This window comes from Sylvia atricapilla, chromosome 1 (assembly GCF_009819655.1).
Source record: "Sylvia atricapilla isolate bSylAtr1 chromosome 1, bSylAtr1.pri, whole genome shotgun sequence".
Taxonomy (NCBI): Eukaryota; Metazoa; Chordata; class Aves; order Passeriformes; family Sylviidae; genus Sylvia; species Sylvia atricapilla.
Genome location: NC_089140.1, coordinates 39,705,516 through 39,726,629, shown reverse-complemented (window position 1 = coordinate 39,726,629; position 21,114 = coordinate 39,705,516). Strand labels below are relative to the sequence as shown.

At 35.9% G+C, this 21,114-nt stretch overlaps 1 protein-coding gene across 4 annotated transcripts in view; it reads left to right on the top strand.

Annotated features, from left to right (window-relative positions):
• SLC4A7 (solute carrier family 4 member 7) overlaps positions 1 to 20,663 on the top strand; it is an 87,645-nt gene extending 66,982 nt beyond the window's left edge. For 3 of the 4 annotated variants that reach the window (XM_066320094.1, XM_066320119.1, XM_066320103.1), the window contains 15 exons: positions 627 to 733; positions 2,249 to 2,423; positions 4,799 to 4,932; positions 5,503 to 5,748; positions 8,064 to 8,169; positions 8,425 to 8,586; positions 9,524 to 9,637; positions 10,091 to 10,252; positions 10,496 to 10,747; positions 12,895 to 12,963; positions 13,406 to 13,579; positions 13,937 to 14,068; positions 14,858 to 14,949; positions 16,712 to 16,819; positions 19,977 to 20,663. In XM_066320094.1, coding sequence (XP_066176191.1) covers positions 627 to 733; positions 2,249 to 2,423; positions 4,799 to 4,932; positions 5,503 to 5,748; positions 8,064 to 8,169; positions 8,425 to 8,586; positions 9,524 to 9,637; positions 10,091 to 10,252; positions 10,496 to 10,747; positions 12,895 to 12,963; positions 13,406 to 13,579; positions 13,937 to 14,068; positions 14,858 to 14,949; positions 16,712 to 16,819; positions 19,977 to 20,058 — 2,115 coding nt within the window. In that variant the 3' untranslated portion in view covers positions 20,059 to 20,663. Of the gene's footprint in view, positions 1 to 626; positions 734 to 2,248; positions 2,424 to 4,798; positions 4,933 to 5,502; positions 5,749 to 8,063; positions 8,170 to 8,424; positions 8,587 to 9,523; positions 9,638 to 10,090; positions 10,253 to 10,495; positions 10,748 to 12,894; positions 12,964 to 13,405; positions 13,580 to 13,936; positions 14,069 to 14,857; positions 14,950 to 15,178; positions 15,231 to 16,711; positions 16,820 to 19,976 lie in introns of all 4 variants that reach the window. The other variant, XM_066320112.1, reaches the window with a different exon arrangement.
• Positions 20,664 to 21,114: the final 451 nt, after the last annotated feature.

Here is a 21,114-nt window from a genome sequence, read left to right as displayed (position 1 = left end):
TTTGGCAGAGTGGGTGGAATAGAATGGGGTAACAGCAGTACAGGTTATTCATGAGTAGCCTGAGGTTACCATGTAACTTGTTTCCAAAATAAGCAAGGGCTCAGGGTTTTTTGGAAGGCAAGCTTAGCTGAAAAATTTGAGGAGCTGGTAAGCAGCTTGCTCAGCAGGGGAATTACTTCTCATTTATATTTCAACTAAATACTGTGTGTATCATTTTAAAAGGTCAGTTTCTGATACATGTTAAACAGTTCTGCTCTAGAAATGGTTGAAGAAAAAAGTCTCTAAAGATTTCTGTCTCATGCTTGACTCTCTGCTGTGTGCTGAAAATCTTGGCTTTGTTTCATTGTGTTTCAGGAATCTATTTCTTGTAGATACAGGGAAGATGAATACCATTGTGCAAGGTACTAATAGGGCCTTCCAGGCAGTTGTACAGTTTTAGTCATCTGTACTCAACAAAAGATCAGTTTGGAAAATGGAGGACTGCTAATGAGCTGGGAATATGAAGAAGGGTGTGGAAGGCATAGAATTTCTGCACCCTCTCTTTTAATTATACTTTTTAGTGTAAAGGCAATTTCAAAAAAATTTTTTTTCCTTTCTCCTTCCTCCCCCCCACCCCGGCCATGTAGGAGAAAAGGAAGGCACCTAAATTTCCAAATGGATCTACTCCTCCTACAGGAGAGGGTCTTAAAGAAGAAGGCCATCATGCTGGACCTGAACTTCAGAGAACTGGAAGGTGTGTTTACTTCCCTAAATGCTAGCTTCTACAAAGAAATAGAAATGATAATCTTCATCCTAATGATTGTCATTTAAACCTTAAAAAAATCACAGTACAAGTGTCAGAGTGCATCCTTTGTCCTTTTCAAGTGTTGGATTCTTGCCTGTAAGTGCCAGTCTGCTTAAAGTATTTTCAAGCCTCTGGCAATGTTTCTCAACACACTTGCGAAGGATTTCACATAAGATGCTGCCTAATTTAACTAACTGACTTTTAAGAGTTGGGGTTTAAATTGTAATCTTAAGGAGCATGCAATTATCATAATTACAGCAGGAATATGCAGTTTTCGGTGTTGGGCTAGGTACTGAAAAAGTCCCATTAATGCAAATATGTTTTATTAAGCGTATTTGAAATGGAACAGTAAAAAAACAGAGTGGCAATAAGTAGTTTGACTTTGGTTAACTTTGGGTTTTGTTCAACCTTCTTACAGAAATAAAGTAAAATTGAAGGAATTTCTTTCAGTTATTGGTGTTCTCTGTTAATTCCAAAATATTTGCTAAAGAAGTCTCCTACACTGGAAATACCTGGTTATGATTAAACTTTAATATCTGAAATGAGAGTAGAGATTAAATCAGCTAAAAAGTTTTGAAGTGTATGTACAGTGTTATCATCCCCAGAATAATAAACTTCCAAACCAAATGCATTTTTTTCATACGTTTGTGAGAAAGACTTTACAACATTTGTGTTCATTTTTACCATTGTGGCTTTGTTATAATTATTTTTAACTGTTTTTGTAGACAGCATGTGGAGCTGAAAAGTTCATCTCTGCTCACAGAATGATCTGTAGATAAGGCTTTTCTTTTTCTTAGGAGTATTTGGGGTTTTTTTTAATAATTAAAAATAAATGTAGATTAATATCTGGTATTCTGAAATAATTAAGATTTTTTTTTAAATTGCTTCTTATATTCTTGGTAATAGCTTTCCCAGTTGAACTTAGTTATATTTGGTTTTATACTTACATTTATAGAATATCTGTGTACTCCAGATAAGAACACTGCTAAAAATGATTGACCCAAATTAATTTATTGATATAATCATATGTATGTAGAGAATTCAAATAAAAAGCTATAACTGTATGTTGAAGTAGTAGTACTGAAATGTCTCAATGCAGTGATCTTGGTTGAGGTTTAGCATATTCCTCTGTTCCATTGCTTTGAATATCATGAGACAGATTTGACCTAAAGCATCGTTAAGGTAAAATTGTTTGCAAAGTTATTTTTTTCAGTATCTAGCCCATATTTAAAAAAATCTTAGCTTTAAAAAATGTGAGTAACCTGCTTGATTATATTTGGAATACTGCTGAATTGGAATAAATAAGATTCTGATTTACATTTTTAATTGTTATGCTTTAATCTGGATAATGAAATAGCTAATTTGTGCCGGCAATAGGCACTGGCAGTCATGTGTAGCCCATAGTTTTAAACTAGCTAGAATCCTTTAGTGTACAGTTTGACGAGTTTCATCTCACCTATTTAGGCTTTTTGGTGGTTTGATACTTGACATCCAAAGGAAAGCACCTTTTTTCTTGAGTGACTTCAAGGATGCATTAAGCCTGCAGTGCCTGGCCTCGATTCTTTTCCTATACTGTGCCTGTATGTCTCCTGTAATCACTTTTGGAGGGCTCCTGGGAGAAGCTACACAAGGCAGAATAGTGAGTACAAAGAATGGTAGTGGCCAGGCTTTTAGACCTTCAGAGGCAAGTCACTGTGTGCATTTGTCTCATTTACTTATACTTGTATTTGAAGAATTTACCCACAGCACTTGATTAGCCTGCCCCAGAGCAGATCTTCCCCAAAAGGTAATTGCTATGGAAAATGTGGGGAACCTATGTGAACAGGAGAAGATGCACAGGGGAGGTAAAAAATGTTAATCCTGCCTTATTGGATGAATGGCTTCCTGAATTGAGTAAAGGTTTGCATTGCCTTCTTTTTGGCTGCTTGAGAGTAACGAGTAGCAGTAAAGGTGCACCATCCCACTAGGCCTGCTTTAGGCAAAGTCAGAGGCTCAAAGTGGATAGCCGAGAACATGCGCTGGCCTTGAGTAGTAAGCCTGTGAGGATGATAATGCCTGCAGTGTGTGGCCAGAAGTCCATTTATGAAACTGACAGGATATGTTTATGCTTGCACTGATACGTATGTTGCTTACAATAAAATAGGTCTGAGGTTTATCAGCAGAAAATACTCTTCATTGTCAATGACTCAAATGTAAACCATACAAAGGTTTGGTAGTGTTATGTCGGGCAGTAGATAAAACCAGCACCTTTTGCACCAGAAGGTCATTGCACTTAGTTTTTGAAGCAGGGAAAAATTACTTAATATCAGCAGTGTTAGTAACTTAGCGTCAATTGGCTTATGAGTAAACTAGTTTGAAGTGTATTTTCTGTTTTTAAATCTATCACAAAGAAACAGGATTCTGTCATTTTGTGGGAGGAAAGGATGTATTCAGACATGACCTTTACAATTGCTAAGATTCCATTGAAACTTGTAATGTTAAAAAAATCTTGTTGATACTTAATGAAATTTTTAAGCTTGTACGATATTAAAATTTAGTTAACTGTTTTACCTCTTGCTTTTTATTGCTGTTGACTCAGATATTTGTTTACTGATGTAGCACTTCAAGCTGATAGAAAATACTGAAATCAATTATGTCTTTTCTGCTTGCTGGTTTTGCCACTGTAAATGTAGGAATGATTAAATTTTGAATGTACAGCATGTATAATAATGAAAGTGCCCTCCTTTCAAAGCTTGATTCTCAAACACCTTCTTTCTTTTAGCTATCTGGAATTGTTTGCGGGTTTGTTCCTGCCTTCAGATACTTGGTGTGCATCATTGAATAAAACATTTAGTTACTGCACACACATGTTCAAGCACAGTAGCTGACATTGTAAGGTACACAGTTTGTCTTTGAAACCTTCCCTCGCATTCTCAGAGGCCATCACCTCCACAGTGCTCCTGTCCCTGCCACCCTGACTGAGAACCCCAAGGTTAATGCATTGACTAACCAAAAACACTAGTTCAAAGGTAATAGAACAAGAGACTGGAACTATATTTTTTTCCTAATGTTATGAACAAAGGACTCATTTTCATTTTTAGTAGCCCCAGTTCAGCAAATCATTTTGACAATTTTCAGATGCTTTCCTGAATTGGAGCTCAAGTTTGCACAATTCTGTTTTCTTAGGCTTGCATAATTTCAAAATAGCAAATGCTTAAAAGTTCCACAAGGAACACTATAATTCCATTACAGGAATCTGTAATCCATGACTTCTTGTAGTAGCAGGTGGTGTAATTAACTATTTTCAAATAAATTTAATATAATTTTAGTATTTAAAATTCTGGCCTCTCTCTTTTGAGATGCATTGTAACTGGGTATTTTTGGCAGAAAATATTATAGGGAAACATTTAAATCAACAACTGAAGTAGATACCTTAATTCCTTGAAAAGAAATGCATTACCAGGTGGGACATTGGTTTACTGCTCATCAATTTTTGGTGTCATGTATACATAAACCAATATTCTTCAGTAACTTCCCCTGCACCTTTGCCTGTCTGTTTTTTTTTTTTTTTTTTGTAATGCTTGGTTGACTGATGCAGGTTTGATATGGCACACTGTAGGTATGCTGCAATATAAATATCTATTTTCTTTACAGAGACCATTAATTCTTTCTGTAAACAACATATTGAGTAACTGTTTTCTTTTTTGCTTGTTTGTTTTTTGATTTTTTTTTTTAATTTGTATAATTGTTGATATACTTTTCCTCCAGAGCTAGCAGGACTAGTAACTTGTTCTTATGGTTTTGAATGTCTTTATGTTCCTCAGGGGTGAAGTTTTCAAAATCTTGTTCATGGTATTGTTATTGCAAAGCTGTGTTAAGTTATTCTTGTCTCAAACGTGGATATTAATTGCAATGTGTTTACATCTTGTCTTATTTCTAAGTTAATGCATCTTAAACCTGTTTTTATGAAGATATGATGCTAAATGCTAACCTGAAAGGCAGCAAAGTTACAGCAGGTTTTTTTCCCCCAAACAGAGTGCAATAGAGTCTCTCTTTGGAGCCTCATTAACTGGGATTGCCTATTCTCTCTTTGCTGGGCAACCTCTTACTATCTTGGGAAGCACCGGACCAGTTCTAGTATTTGAAAAAATATTATTTAAATTTTGCAGGTAAGTGATGTTTATACTGGCATTACACACTTTTTAACATTCTAGCCTGTTAAAATAGCTGTAATTGAAAACAGATGTGCAGTAAATGTGTATGCCCATGAAGATAAATACGGTAGCAAGAGACTGAGAAATTGATATGATTTGGTAAAGCTTTGAGGCACTGGCAAACCTGAATGAAAAAAACAGTGATAAGAAGTGGCAAGGACTTAAATTTAAGTTATATTCTGACTGTGTGAAGTTGTTGGCTTTGCTTCCACAGGGGTAAGCAGAGATCGATCTGCCCTCTAGGAGAAACCAGCTGGGTAGTTCTGGAGAGATCCATCCCCATGATGCTTCCCAAGCTAGGTAGTTGCAATGTCAATCCTAGAAACACCTTGCAGTGTTGCTTTGCTTTGGTGGGAGATGAGACAAAAAAAAAAAAATCTGCTTCTTTCAGAGCTAATACCAAGCATGAGAAAAGTGCTGAATACCTGTAAAGCTTGGCCTCAGTATCTTTTCAAATAGAATGAAAAATGGTAGTACAGGTGAGTTTTGGCTCAGTTAATGTTTTTTGTTTCTTTCTTCATGCAGGGATTATGGTCTTTCCTACCTCTCCCTGCGAAGTAGCATTGGTCTGTGGACTGCATTTCTATGCATCGTGCTTGTAGCCACAGATGCCAGCAGCCTCGTGTGCTACATCACTCGGTTTACTGAGGAAGCTTTTGCAGCTCTCATATGCATCATATTTATTTATGAGGCATTGGAAAAGCTTGTTCATCTGGGAGAAGTGTATGCCTTCAATATGCATAATGATTTGAATAAACTGACTTCATATTCGTAAGTACCAAGTTTCTATAAAATAAATAGGAACATATAGAGAGACATATTGTTTACTAAATGGCAGTGGGTGCAACTTCAGGAAGGGTAGGAGGAATGCGAGGGGTGGTATGGGCTTGAGAAAGCTCAAAATATTCTATTCAGGATGCTGTGGAATTGAATTTTCTGTGTTAGCTATGGATAGTTGGAAGGGATAAGGGGCTGTGACAAAGCCTGCTTTAATTAAGCTTTACTAAATGTCAGAACAGGACTTCTGCCTTCCTACTTCTAGGAAGTATAGTTTAATGAAAATAGGATGAGTTGGGTTACCAGCTCGCATCTGCCAGATGGGTATCCTGCTCACTGTTGCTCAGAGAAAACTGCTCATTTCTCATAGTTTAAATGAAATATTTTAAATGCTAGTGCTCCTCTTCTGTTAGAGGTGTGCATCTTCCAGTTTTAGTTGTACCTGTGTGGTCACAGGGTAAGGGACCCCAACAAGGTCATGTCAGTGCACCCAGGGATAGCTAGGGCAGTCATTCCCTAGCTGGAGAGCAGAATACTCACTGTCCTGCTGGGCAGCTGCTCTGCCTGGTCAAGACAGTGATCATCTTGCACACAGGGTGACTTCTAACATTGTCAGATCAGGTTTGGACTACTGTGTTTCCCCTCCAAGATCTCTGCTCAGTTTTACAATCCTTCAGTGCTTCTTCAGTACTTTGTTTCAGGGGTAAAGGACAACCACCCTGTCAGATTGCTTCTTGTATTCTGTTCACAGTTGACATTTACACTCACTTTCCTGTCTTAACAGCAGCTAAGACTAGGCCACATTGCCAGGAGTGGGCTGTGAAAGGACACTTAATTTCCTTATTTTTACATTTGTACTGGCTGCTCATCCTTCTGTTTCAGTGGCTCTGGTCCTCACTGGACTTCTGTGTGGGGCATGTTAAATCCACTGATATGGCAGAAACTGTACTGTAGGTCTTCTGGCACTTGCCACCTGACTGTGTTTTGCCACAGGCAGGCTATGAGGGTGGAGATGGGAAGGTGGGATTTTAATTTGGTTTAGCTCTGTGCTTTTCGATGTGCCACAATGTGTTCAGCTTGGGTTTGTCTTGCCTTTTTTTTTTTTTTTTTTTTTTTTCCTCTCACAAAACTGTAGGAGACCCAGCTGTTCACAATTGCTTTCTTCTTTCATTTTCCTTTTCTCCCCACTCTACAACCCCCAGTGGGGAAAAGGGTGCAGAATAAGCATGTTCAGTTAATTGAGCCACAAAACAATCTCAAATACTCTTACATTTTCTCTGGATGTGGTTTTTTTCTTTCTTTTTCTGGACTTCTGCTTATCTACTTGGTGGCATACTTTATCCTCATTGCCTTTGTTGAGAAATTTGTCAAGTCTTTCTTCAGCATGCTTGTTCAGGTTGGTGCCTTGACCAACAACTAATGATGATTTATCTCATCATGCTGATTGTTGCAATTCCTTTCTCTTCCAATGACTCTGTGTTGGCAGCTACTTTATAGGAGTTACTGCTTTCCACTCCTTCCCAATTTCCTTTTGCTGTTACTTTAGAATTCAGTGAACAAAAGAAAATTTTTTTGCTTGGTACTTTTTAGATTCTACAAACATTGTGCTTTGCAAACCTAGGTTCTCTTTGCTCACGCACATTTAATGTTTTTTCCTTCTTTAACTTCACACCACTAGGATGTAGATTTGCCCTTCCATGGTTCATTGGGGTTTTTTTCAGTGTCTTTAGTGAATCTTGTAGAAAAACAAGACTTACTTCTTTCTTATTACCTCTTTCTCCTCTTCTGCATAAATGTTTACACCTTAAGCTCACCAGTTGGTGTACTTGAATAGGTTTATTTGAAAACATCCCATTAAATCAATATTCAGTCTGTTGGGTTTTGGGGTTTTTTTAATCTGATGCATACTTCTGTCAGCCTGTCTGACAGAAAGGATTCTGCAGTGCAAGTTTGTAAAATGCTGCAATAGGGAGGGGCATTTTTACTTAAATTTTACTACAAAAATATTGCTAAGAAGTATGAATACAGTTGCTTTGAAGCTGAGCACTGTAAGCATTTATAGCTTCAGTTAGCTCACGGCGTATTCAAATGTGGTGTCTTACTTGAGGGTGATCTGATTCTTCATTTCCCTCAACCTCTCAATAGTCCTAGGTCACACGATGTAAGGAAAAGCCTTGTACTCTGCTTCTTCCATAGCAGTTTGAGATAAACTCTGGTTTAAACTCTTTGGGATTTTTGAATTTACTTCAAATTGCTGCAATTCAGGACATACAGCTTAAAAGCATGTGGACTTTTCTTCTTCCCTTCAGATGTGTGTGTTCTGAGCCTGAGAAGCCAAGCAATGAAACATTGCGTGTGTGGAGGAGTATGAATAAGTCTAGGGAAGATATAGCATGGAGTAACCTTACAGTTTCTGTGAGTATCTGAAAGCTATGTGTATGTGTCTGTGTGTGTATGTGCATATCCTGAAATAATCAGTGGTGGCTACTGTGGCTTTTCTGGAACAGACAGCACGCATGTCTGGCTTTTTCAGGGTGAGGTAGTGGTAAAGGAAAGAAATTTTGGAATTATGAACATTCTCAAGTGTGTTTTATACAGAAAAGTTGGCAGATTGGTTGAATATAGTGAATGAATAAAACCTAGACATATGAAGAGTTTTTCTCATTGCAGGAGTGTTTAGAACATCATGGTGTGTTTCGTGGATCAGCTTGTGGCCATCATGGACCATATATTCCAGATGTTCTCTTTTGGTCTGTCATACTATTTTTTGCAACATTTTTCCTCTCCTCTTTCCTTAAGAAATTCAAGACCAAACGCTATTTCCCAACTAAGGTAATTCTGATTAGAGACCAGACTATTTTTACCTTGTAATAGATACCTTGGTATAATTTAATGCAGTTGAATTCTATCTTGAGAGGTTTCTTTTAAAACAGGGAAGGAAATTAAAACTCAAAAGTCAGCTAATAATTACAAAATTTTGGACATTTGAGGAAAGAAATCATCTGCAGAAAATTCAGTGCTTATTCTGTATTGTTTAAGAGTTACAACAAGACATTCTAAAGTTTCAAAGACCTAAGCAGTCCATCTCCCAACATTAATCAGTATTGCCAGTTACCATTAGTAGAGACAGTATTGCTGATCTTTTCCTCACCTACCCATACAAAACAATTATTTGCTTTCCCCAGGTTACTGATGTTTTGGGTTTTAAGTAGTTCCTCAGGGGATTACCATTTCTAATAGATCTTAATTTGATGATTCTTCTCAGACTGATTTATGTAACTTCTGCTAGGCAAAATGAAGTGGTTAGATCTGCTATAAACCTCAGCTCATCCCTGCAATGTCTTCCTATTGTTTAATAAAGTTATTTTTGGTAATATGAATGTATTGCAAATTATCTGCGTCCTATCGATTAAAACTTGAAATGTATGAATATTACTGACCTGAGGTACCAAGGACAGCTGTGATGGCTAAGCCTCCTAATGGGATTGAGGGGAGAGAAAGATGATGGAGTTGTTTGCAGTAATTTTTCCTCTGGCAGTAGACCACTTTTAAATGAGAGAACGGTGGTATGAAATAATTGTCTTCTGCAACTTCATACTATGCTGGTAGGCAGCTTAAATTTTAAAGTAACAAGAAAAAATGGATAATGTTCAGTGGTGTAGTATAATATAAATAAATTCCACTTTTTATGGGAGAGAAAATCATCTTTCTACAAATTCAAATTATAATAGTGAAAAAACAAGACTTAACACAAGTCTTTTCTTTATAGGTGCGTTCCACCATCAGTGACTTCGCAGTATTTCTGACCATAGTAATCATGGTTGTGATTGACTATCTTGTAGGAATACCTTCTCCTAAGCTGAATGTTCCAGAGAAGTTTGAAGTAAGAAACAAAACCTTTTGAAAAACTTAACTCTTAAAATGCTTGCAGTTTTATAAACAATAGAACAACTGAGTTGTATAGAAATAGAATTTTCTCTCTTTTGATAACCGTCTAGTTGATCAAGTAGTTTCTGTTTTCTGTTTTGGATGACTCATCTGACAGAAGAAATTATGTTTTGTATTATTACTGTGAAAGGGAAGCATTCTTTTGTGCAAATGTACAAAATGAAGGAATTGAATGGATTTGTTTTAATTTTTTCCATATAAATGTCATGTTCACCAGTGACAGCTAAATCAGTCTGTTGTTCAAAGCCATTGGAAAACAACCTAAATATATACTTAAGAGAGACTGATCCGTTGTTCATTGAAGCTGTTTGTAGTGAAAAGGTCTGCATTCTATTTTAGTAATTTAATTCTCATTGTTGATGGGTTGTTTTTTTTTTTTTTTTTCCAGCCCACCCGAAAAGACCGAGGATGGTTCATAGATCCTCTTGGAGGCAATCCTTGGTGGACACTCCTGATTGCTGCTCTTCCTGCTTTACTCTGTACCATTCTCATTTTCATGGATCAACAAATAACAGCTGTTATTATAAATAGGAAAGAGCATAAACTGAAGGTAAAAGTGATTTTTACAGAAGTCTAATGTTGTGTAAGTCGGATTTACTTAAAATCAAATTCATTTTGCAAATTTTGAAATGACCCATCAGCTGCTAAATATAAATTGACTAATGAAGAAAAAATTTTGCAGACACTCTCAAAGTATCTGACTTTTGTAGTTGTAGGTTATTCACCTGCTGAGTTAGAAATATGATATCATATAAATAGAAATATCAAGTTATTTGTTTGCTTAATTTTACAGAAAGGCTGTGGTTATCATCTTGATCTGCTCATGGTTGGTATTATGTTGGGAATATGTTCTCTCATGGGCTTACCGTGGTTTGTTGCTGCAACTGTCCTGTCTATAAGTCATGTTAACAGCCTGAAAGTTGAATCTCAATGCTCAGCACCAGGAGAGCAACCAAAGTTTTTGGGAATTCGGGAGCAGCGAGTGACAGGATTGATGATTTTTGTGCTGATGGGGATGTCAGTGTCCATGACCTCTGTGTTAAAGGTAAAAGAGAGTTTTCCCAAAATACTTTCTTTATGATTTTGATGTTGTGATTTAGCATTTCATAATGGGAGAAAGTTGTGTTAAGTAAGATATACCTGGACTCATTCTCAAATTGCTTTTTTAGCAACAGATGTTAGTTGAATAGACACAATATGGAAGGATACAAGAAAATGAAATCTGAGAAAGCTGGGAATGTAGTGAGTAGTGAAGAAAGCAACCTTTTCCTGTGTTACCTGATTTTCTTGCCAGCTCTTTTTTAGTTTCTTGAGTTCATGTTACCTAAAACGCGCAGTTTTTATGTGAGTGGGTAAATGGAGAGAGAAAAGGAGTGTGATAAAGAAGTAAAGTTACTTGAGCAGAAGTAATATAGTGTAGCAGAAGGAACAGAAACATTGCTTTAAAAGGGAGAAATTACATTTTTCACTTCTTGTTCTTCAGCATATGAAAAATTTCATTTGGCTTTTTGGGTGTCAAGATTATTTTATGCATCATCACAGTGTAATGGTGATTTTGCAGGTTGTGTCACAGCATCAGATTACAATTGATCTCTTAATTTATATCCCTAGTGACCTTTCAGAGACTCTGTTGGAAGAAAATAACTCAGTTCAGATTTTATTAAAATCTGTTCAACTTTTGCTTTGTTGTTTCAAATCCAGTAGTTAAAAAGAGAAATGAAAGAACTATCTTTTTGCTGCCAGAAATGCAGATATTGCATAACTGCTGATATTTCTAAAGAACTTTGTAAAAGTTTGTTTAAACAAAGATCTCAAGTAATTCCATAAGAAATGCAGCTTCTCAAATTTAGATAATGGGAAAGGGTAATCCAGTAAACATACAGCTATACTTTAATAAGTAGTTATGTATTATAAATTTTAAATAATTGACCACTTGTATGCCTATTAAAGAATGTAAAGGTCTGAAAAGAATAAGGCCATAGCAGTTACTAAATATAAGTATTCAGATTTTACAATCTCTCATTAAAAATTTACCAAGAGCTCAGCTGTATAATGCGAATAATCAGAATCGAAAGCAGAAATACTGAAATAGATTTATTGTTGCTCAAAAGCAAAAACCAGAAGTTCTAGTTGCTGAAGCAAAGTGTTTTAAACCCCATATTTTAACTTTTTATTCTTAGAAATTAATACTTTATTTTTTATGGACCCAAGGTAATAGGAATGGAATTATTACTCTTTGCTCTTTAAGAAATGTTTTTCTTTTTCAGTGTGAATGACTGATATTGTTCAAAAGAAGTAAGGAGAACAAAGCCTTACATCTGTCAGTTGCTATGCTTTTGTTCCATGTGTGGATTTATACTGATTTAATGCAGTAGAAGATACTATATCAAATTACAGAACTTACAGTGAAGACACTAGTCACACATACACACACACACATGCAATAATGAATCCCTAAGGCATAGTTTTATCTCACATTGTTTAAATAAAGGTTTTTGTTCAGTCTTGATAGCAGTGGTTTTTATTAAGATCTCACATTGTATCTTGGCTGTCCTTCACTTGGAAGCTTAATGAATTCAGGAGCAAAGAAGGCATCACTGCAGAGGTTTGATGCAATTGCCACTGAGATCAGTGGACAACTTTGTTATCTTAGTAAGCTTTAATTTATATAAAAAAAAGTAAAATCACACTGTACAAAATTATATAAACTATTATATATTACAATTTGATTTATTATAAGTATTATCTTTAAAATGCTTTAAATTGGTCTTCTTACTGGAGCAAAACTTAGCTGTGAACTATTAGCAGATGTTCATAGCTCAGTTGGTATGCTGAAGTTTTTGTATTGTCTGCTCCAGATATGCAAGTGTTCAAAGGTAAAACTTAATGTGGCAACTTCATGAAGTTGTACAGAATACAGTAATCTTGACCCAGTTCCTATCAAATAGCAATGTAAAGCAGTATACTTACCATGAATAGAAATTTTGGTTGAAACCTAAAAAATTGAGTGAATTTGCACTCAAGGCAGAACTACTTCTTTATCCTAATGATAGCCTTGTTAGTTCTAGATGTTTTTGCTGCTCAATGATAAATATATATTCTTTTAAATAAATATTCTTTTTTGCTGCTATTGACTGTTCTCTTATGTCATGTTGATTCAACTTTTAACTGTGGGTGTCTTTTCCTCCCTAGTTTATTCCAATGCCAGTTCTGTATGGTGTCTTTCTTTACATGGGAGTATCTTCATTAAAAGGCATTCAGGTAAAGTCTGATTATAATGAGCTTTTGTTTAACGCTGAATGAAATGGAAACTCTAACACCTCACACTGTGAGCCACATTTTAGTTGTTGAATAAAGTTGTTCCATATTGTCTCAGCAGCATGTAGGGTAATTTCCTGAGTGTGATGTTCAGACATTTGTTCTTACAATATTGTGTCTTCACTTGTCAGTTCTTTTTTATTTATTCTTTCAGTAGTGAAGCTAAGAAACAAATTTTCTGAAATATTCTGGAATTTTTTCTGTTGGTGAGGGTGGGGGACAGTTGCAAAACATCCCCCAGTTCCACCCCCTTGAATGTTCATTGTCTTTAATTAGTATTTCATGGGGGGATTATCTAACATTTCTGTAGTCGCCTAAAAATGTTTATTTTCTTCTGGAGAGGCAAGAAATAATTAACTGAAGTATAATTTTATTTTCCATGCAGTTTTTTGACCGTATAAAACTGTTTGGAATGCCTGCCAAACATCAGCCTGACTTGATTTATCTACGTTATGTGCCACTCTGGAAGGTCCATATCTTTACAGTTGTTCAGCTCACTTGTCTAGTTCTGTTGTGGGTGATTAAAGCCTCTGCAGCTGCTGTTGTTTTCCCTATGATGGTAAGTTTTCTGTTTTGCCAGAATAATAGTTTTTGTACAAGACTACTCATACTATTCAGGGTGTCTTCAGATGATGTTTGCTGCCTTTAAGAAAGAAGGGAGTGGGAAAGAAACAAAAATCCCCTGTAGTACAAGCTCTTCACTTTTGAAACACAAAGATTTCTCATTTCCTTAAAACAAGCAATTCAGTTGTGAATAGCTATTGAGAATGGAAATGATTTAGCTTTGGGGTAAGATAAAGTCTAGTACTAGAAAAAAGGGCTTCAGTTACAGATTCTCAGTGTACTGAAAATGTGTGTGCATTTCTGTTCATTTGAATAGTTTAATACTAAGTATTTTGTCTGTGGTTCCCTTTAGGTTCTAGCATTAGTGTTCATTCGCAAGCTCATGGATTTATGTTTCACCAAAAAAGAGCTTAGCTGGCTTGATGATCTTATGCCAGAAAGTAAAAAGAAGACAGAAGATGATAAAAAGATAAAAGAAAAAGAAGTAAGTGTGAAAACAATCAAACTGAGCATATTGTAAATTTCTAGGAAACACTTAGTGCAATTTAAAAGAATTTTATGTGAACATATGACTTTATGTACCAGATACACATTTTGAAAATGTTCCCTAATTAGGTGAAATTCTTTACTAGAGGAACTGTTGCTGGTGGTTAAGGAATTAAGTCACTGTTTCAATTATGCTTTATGAACTATGATTCTTATTTGTGATCAAAATTTTTCTTATTGTGATCAAAAGCAAAGTCGAAAGAAGCAGCTTTTAGCACAAAAATGTTGGGTTTTTTGTGTTTCATCAGATTAGAAGGAAAGAAAACAGAGAGCAAGAAAGAAAGAGGGAGAGGGAAGTGGTGGAATAGGATTTCTTTATTCTGCTTAAATTCGTCACAAAAGTGTTCATAATATCAGGACATTTTGCTTATGTATGTTTGTGGAGCTGTCATAAAGCACAAATGCTAGTTAACAATAATACAGTAAGATAGCTTCTGTAACTTCTCCATATAAGTCCTGCCTTGCTGTACACCACCTAGATGAATTCCTTGCCAAGCTTTTAACAACATCCTCCTTCCCCAGTCTCCCATGTCCCCTGCCTTAATAAAACACTTCCAAGAGGAAAGTTCATAAGCTCTGCATTCAGCTGTGGTACCTACATGGAAGTGCCTCTTACCCCTCTGGAGCACCTGTCATATAACTTGAGATAATAACTGAATTACTTGAGATACTACTGTGGTTTCTGCTTTGTGAGTAATTTTACAGACTTCTTACTTGGAATTTACAGGAAGCAGAGAGAATGTTTTCAGACAATGACAGTGTACACCTTGCATATGGAGAAGCAAATCTGGATTTTCCTGTAAAATCCCTGAAATACAGGTATAAAACAATGTGTCTGTTTAAAAGTTCTTTTATGAGAGGCTGTAATTTGCTTTACAGTAAGTTGGTTGTGTATGAGTTGAAATAATTTTTTGCCCCAAACTGGGAACTTAGCCATGATTAGGAAATACGAAGATATATCTCATGGTGCTACACATCAGTATTTTTATATTGCATTGTTCTTTAAAACTGTATCTTAATTATAAATTTACATGACCATCTTGAACAGATCAGATGACTCAGTTTCGACCAGCTGTACTAAAGGCGAAGAAGCGTTCTTGGTCAGTTTCTATGGAATATTTGTGTGCTACTGTGCATGAAATACTGAGCATTAAGCAACTAATAGCATCAGTTGAGCCATGTGTTTGCCAGCCACTTGGGATTTTCAGAAGAAATCTAAGTGTGCAATTACTGGTTTACCTAAGCAAAGGCTAAAGTCGTCATTTCTGTGGTACAATAAAACCCTTTTACAGGAAATCATTTTTACTTTAAAGGGCTATTTTCTGCACATAAATGTAATAGGTCCTTTTCCAGAAAAGGAAGTACTGGAATTTCAGTCATGGAAATTCTTTCAGCTTTGGTAGGCATTTTGTCTCAGTTGGTGTTTGCCTTAGTGGGGCTGTATTTAGCTGAGTTAGTTGTCAGGTGTTCTCCACTGTTCCAACACAACCTGAATATGTGACAGATAAATAGCTTACAGGTTTTCTTTTCTTCTCTAATACTAAGGGTTCCTAGGTTAAAAGTTGGCCTTCCTATCGATCTAGAGTAGTACCAGGTATGCCCTCATGAGAGTTTGGAACAGTCAGAAATTTGGATTAGACAGATATTCCTGTGGAGTGCTGTTGTCTATTCTGAGAGCAGGCTTAATCAGATGTAAGCAACTCAAATGAAAATGCTAAAGCTTTTTAAAAAAAACATTTGAGTTGCTAATTGCTCTCACAGTAGAGCTGTGATTTCATCAACTGTGTGCATGTGTTTCCTATGTGTTCTGCTACCTAATATGTCTTGTGGGGATCCCTGAGGAAAAATGGCTTTGAAAGTTTCTTCTGCCATTTGAAAAACTAACAGATGACCTGCGGTACATTCTGAAGTTAAATATGTAGCAGAACAGAAAACAGGCAAACACCTAAGTCTGCTGTAACTGTAACATGTAACTCTGTGGAGGACAAAAGTGGAAATAGGCTTTAAAAACTTAACATCTGTGAGGGTAAACTTACCTTCTGCAGCACTTGGGAGAGGGGTGGTCTGGCAAAAGAACCTTGAAAAACATCTGATAAGGCTTTCAAGGAAAAAAACTGTACCTGTCAAGAAAACTGGAATTTCTAGATTTTTAATAGTTTCAAATCTCACCTGAACTTTTGAAATTTTATTAACATTTTCTCTTTTGCCCTTGATTATTTCCTAGAAGCCACTTAAAGTAACTGATTCATGAAAGCCTTAGCTCAACAGTGTGATTCAGTTCATTATTTCTGGGCATGCAAAATAATTTTCTGAAGTTAGGTATGGGTTTCATCTCAAGTATTCTCAATATCTTACTCTTACCTATGTGAAAACCTGTTTTGAGATGCTATGTAATTGTGGTAGTGCTAGTGAGTTAAATTTTCAGGTTTTTGTTGAAGTATACTTTTAAGAGAGATGGAAGTCAACTTGTGGCTGTATAAATATTGAAAGAAGGCACAACTGATGTAAATGATGTGTGACAGTAAGTATAATAGTGTTGCAAGGAATTGAATACTAACCAGAAAGTATGTTTGTTCTTTAGCACTGATCCCTCAATTGTAAACATATCAGACGAAATGGCCAAAACTGCACAGTGGAAGGCTCTTGCCATGAATACTGAGAATGCCAAAGTAACCAAAGCTAACCTGAGGTAGCTATAATTAATCATGCCTTTTCTAACTGTTATCTTGTGTTTAGCATCTGTACTTGTATTTATTGAAACATATCTTAAAAAAATGAGTACGTGTGGTTTCTAAATCTGAGTTACTGACTTCTTACTTAAGAAGAACTTGAATTTGAGCTTGATTTTTCCTCTTTACTCTGAAGTTTATCAGTTTCTATAAGGAATTATTTTATTACTCTTTTAATAAATGTATTATTTTAAATAGTAATTTTGAAATTACTATTTATTTACTTAATACAAGTGTTTATAACTCTGATGAGTTTAGGGTTTCTAAACACTAGAGTGCACATGAGCATGGAGTGGTTTGATCCTCAATAATACAAATTCCACTGAGAATAAAAGGTGAGTCCAGCACTTTCATTGTTGCTTTTTACTGCCCTAGGATCTCCCCTGTTTTTGTGGGTGAGTGTGTTGCTTGGATTGCTTTTCCTCAACTCATTTTTAATATCTAAAAATTAAACCTGTCTCAAATACTGTCTTCACTGAATATGAAATGGACAGATCAGGAGTCCTCAGGGCTGTGAACATTGCCTGTAAGCTGATATGCATCTTCAGCGCTGGCCAGTAGCCTTTCTTTTCTGTGAGCTTCCCATCAAAGAACAAAGTCTGAGTGTGATGAATCATTCTGCTGTTCTGTCCTAATTTCTTCCCTGTCTGGCTGCATCTATCTAGGGAAACAAGCCAAAACATGAATTTTTATGCAGAATATCCCCAACTTCCAGAAAGGCTTGTAGTTTATAGGGACTGGCACCTGTGGACTGCTCCACATCCATGCAGCTTAGTAGTTTTTATGTAGGAAAGGCATAGTTTGCCTCAGAATAGGCATATTTGCCTCAGGAAACTAAACCTAAGCAGTCCCATTGTCTATTGCGTGCATCTTCTGTTGGTTGATCCCTTCCAGCCACTTCTGTCAGAGGAAGACATACTTCGGAGATACAGAATTGTCAGGTTTTGTATAAAATTGCATTTCAGTGAAAGTATTCATGGTGAGGAGGGAACGTTCATGTTCTGTACAAGGCTGGAGTGTTCCTACTCTGTTTATGGCTCTGTCCAGGCCATCTTCAGGTACTGTTGGGAACACCAGCAATGACTTAGCACTTGTATACCATCTGTCTGTTCACCACATGCATTGCTCCAAACTAGGCATGGAAATATACTTTGTTTTGGCCAGACAGCAGGTCAGTCACAAGGGTAAAGGAGACAGAGGAAGAGTTTTAAGGTGTATTGTAGGAGGAAAAGCTTAAGAGACTCATCAGTACAGGCACCATTTCCAGCAAATGTCTAGGCTGTATTGTTTAAACATTTTTAAAATGTTAAACACGTTTAATTAAAATATTTCAAAAACTTGAGTACCACACAAGCAAGACCATCAAGATGACAAATAATAGAGGTATTAAAGAGATAAGAGAGATGTGTGTCAGTATACCCTCCTTACTTAATAGGTTTTTTCTCTCTTGCTAAATTCTCAGAAGCCCATTACAGAATTTGTGGATGATTCTATTGCATTATATGATAGCCATTGGGTGTATAAGGCTTGAAGATATACAGGCCTGTAATTCTTTTTCCAGAAGAATTAAAATGTTTAGATTTGGTGTTCAGGCAGTTATAAGTTAGTACAATTTCATCTCTCACTTTGCTATTTCCTGACTAGGTTAAGTTAGTATGAAGATATATGCAATACTAGCAAATCAGGCTTCTGACCAGTTTGCAGTAGTTTTTATTGTGCTTAGCCTTGTATTCATTATTCGATCTATTTGTTATGTTTCGCTATAAGACGTTTCCCTTTGATTCCATAACCTACCCTGCTTGAGCTTAGTACAGTGAAAAAATCCATGTTGCTAGGACACTTGCTAAAACTACGAATTGAATAAAAACCACTGGTGTCAGAAACCAGCTTTTTAAAAGGCAGTCTGATATTGCATTAATCTGTAAAGTGTTGAAAGGCAGACTTCTTGAGCCTTAACTCAATTGCTTGCTGTTTTGAGGTATTTGCTGCACTTTCTGTTGGTGTTCAGAAGTGTCACTATTGGTCATTCAAAAGTAATTTCCAGTTAATTACTCATTTCAGTTCTACTAAGGTTTTTCTGCATAACTGTCTTCATCTGGTGGTACAGACAGACATTAAGTGTTGTGGTAAAAATGGTTCTGTAGGCACTGCTATTTTCAGATTTATATTCAAATACTAATGCAGTTTGAAGGAAGCATGTCTTTTATAATTCCAGATGCCATGTTTTGTGGGTTGGCATGATTTATTAAAAATAATTTATTTTAAAAAAGATAAATTTCTAGGGGTTTTTTGCCTTTTCTGAATTGATCCATATGGCCTTTTTTTTCTACCTCAACCATCTGTCATATTTTACAGACTCTCTGGAGTCCCAAGACACACTTATTTTCTAAGGAGACACAGAATTTTTCTCTTTGTATTAATTTCTATTATATTTTTTTTCCTAAAAGAGCAACGCTACAGATTTGTCAGCTCTTCTGAAACTCATCCTCCTTCTTATGCTGTTCCATTTCATCTTCTAGTAACTTCAGACTACCTTGGGACATTCCTTGTTGTCTTTCAGTTAGGGACTGTTTGGTGCCTGTGTCCCTAACAGTGTCACTTTTTCAGGTGTCATTTATCATTAGGGTCTTCTGCTTCACTTAAGTAGACACTTACACAGGTCTCTTACTGTCCTCTGCTATTACTGGAAGTGTGGCTTCCCCTTTTGAACAGACTGAAATGTCCTCCCATTCTTGTGAACAGATGACTTCTTTGCCCAAGAATAAAGAAGTGTTAGTAATATTGCTTGTTATGTATTTTTGAGTATTTTTACCTAGACAGCTTTTCAGGCTATGCTGAAGGATTATTTTAAAAAATGTTCTGCATGAACAGTTTCAATAAAAGCAGCACAATTGGATATGGTATTTATGAACAAGATATTGGTGTTTTCTCTCTTTTAAGTTTGTACTGTTCCAGTGAATAGTTTTTAACAATTACTAAAATATAATAGAAATGCCTCATCATAAAAGCATCCTTATGTAAATACTTTCAGTGTTCATTGTGAAGTATAAAATGCTTGAAATTTAACCTTTCCTAAAGTGTGCCAGACCTTACATTTTCTTCTTTGTTTTTAAACAGCCCTGAAAAACCAGAAAGTGTGAAAGTAGAAGTGGAAAATTCACATGTGGTGAGATACGTGGATGCTGAAACATCTTTATAGAATGGAACCAATGGGAATTGCGTGTATTTGTGTGTGTATATATATCACTGTAGGATATTATACCATGGAAGTGTGATTTCCAGTTTAAGGAGCAACATATATTTAATTTCTGCCATTGTTTAGGACACTGTAGATATGTTTGCATAATACGAAGATTTTCCCAGCAAATAAGATGAGTGGCAATCACACTTCAGCTATTTATTTTATTGGAATTTTTATTTTCATTTTTAAATAGGAAGACTGTAATGAATGCTTATTATTTTCAATAATCATATGTGCATAAAAGTTTCATCAGCTTTTGCTGATGATTACTGGTCCACATTGCTTAAAGTTTTGCAATACCTCTGTTTATAATGTGTGCTGCAAAAGTTTTGTTTTCCATGCAGGCGATTAGTGCTTGTTTTTGCAGGGTATACTTTTTTTGTGGTTTCATAGAACAAATGTTAATGTGCTGTTGACAAGAACTACTGTGTTTTATGTCTCCACTCCATGCTAGTGTTTTCTGGATTCTGTCTCTCCTACTCTGCAGGAGTGGCCTAGAGCCCTAAGTCAGGTGGTTAGTTAAGCCTTAAAATGTATCTAAATACCCTGGTGTGCTGCTTTCTTTGTGGTGTGGGTTTTTTTTTTTTGTTTTTTTTTTTTTTTTTTTTTTTTTTTTTTTTTTAATTCTCTTGAGTTTTCATTATTGTCCAGTAGCAGTATGAGTGCTGTAATGGTAGTTACAGTTCCAAGTCAGTATTTGCCATTCTGGACACTCCATGTTTACACTATAAATTGGATTACAGGCAGCAATTGGTCTATAGGAAATAACAAGTCCTTACCACGTCAGTACTCTTGAATTCTTTCCTTCCTGTTTTTGCTTACACTTTTTTCCGTAGATTTTCAGCGTCTGATTTATTCAGCTCTGAGATTTTAGAGTATTTCATATCTTCATCAAATATATTTCTTTTTTAATAAATTTTTAAATTTACTGTGTATTTGATTAAATTAGTTGTAGCTCAGTTCTGGAGTAGGTTTGTGATCAGTATTATTTTATGGATTACTAATTGCTTGTGG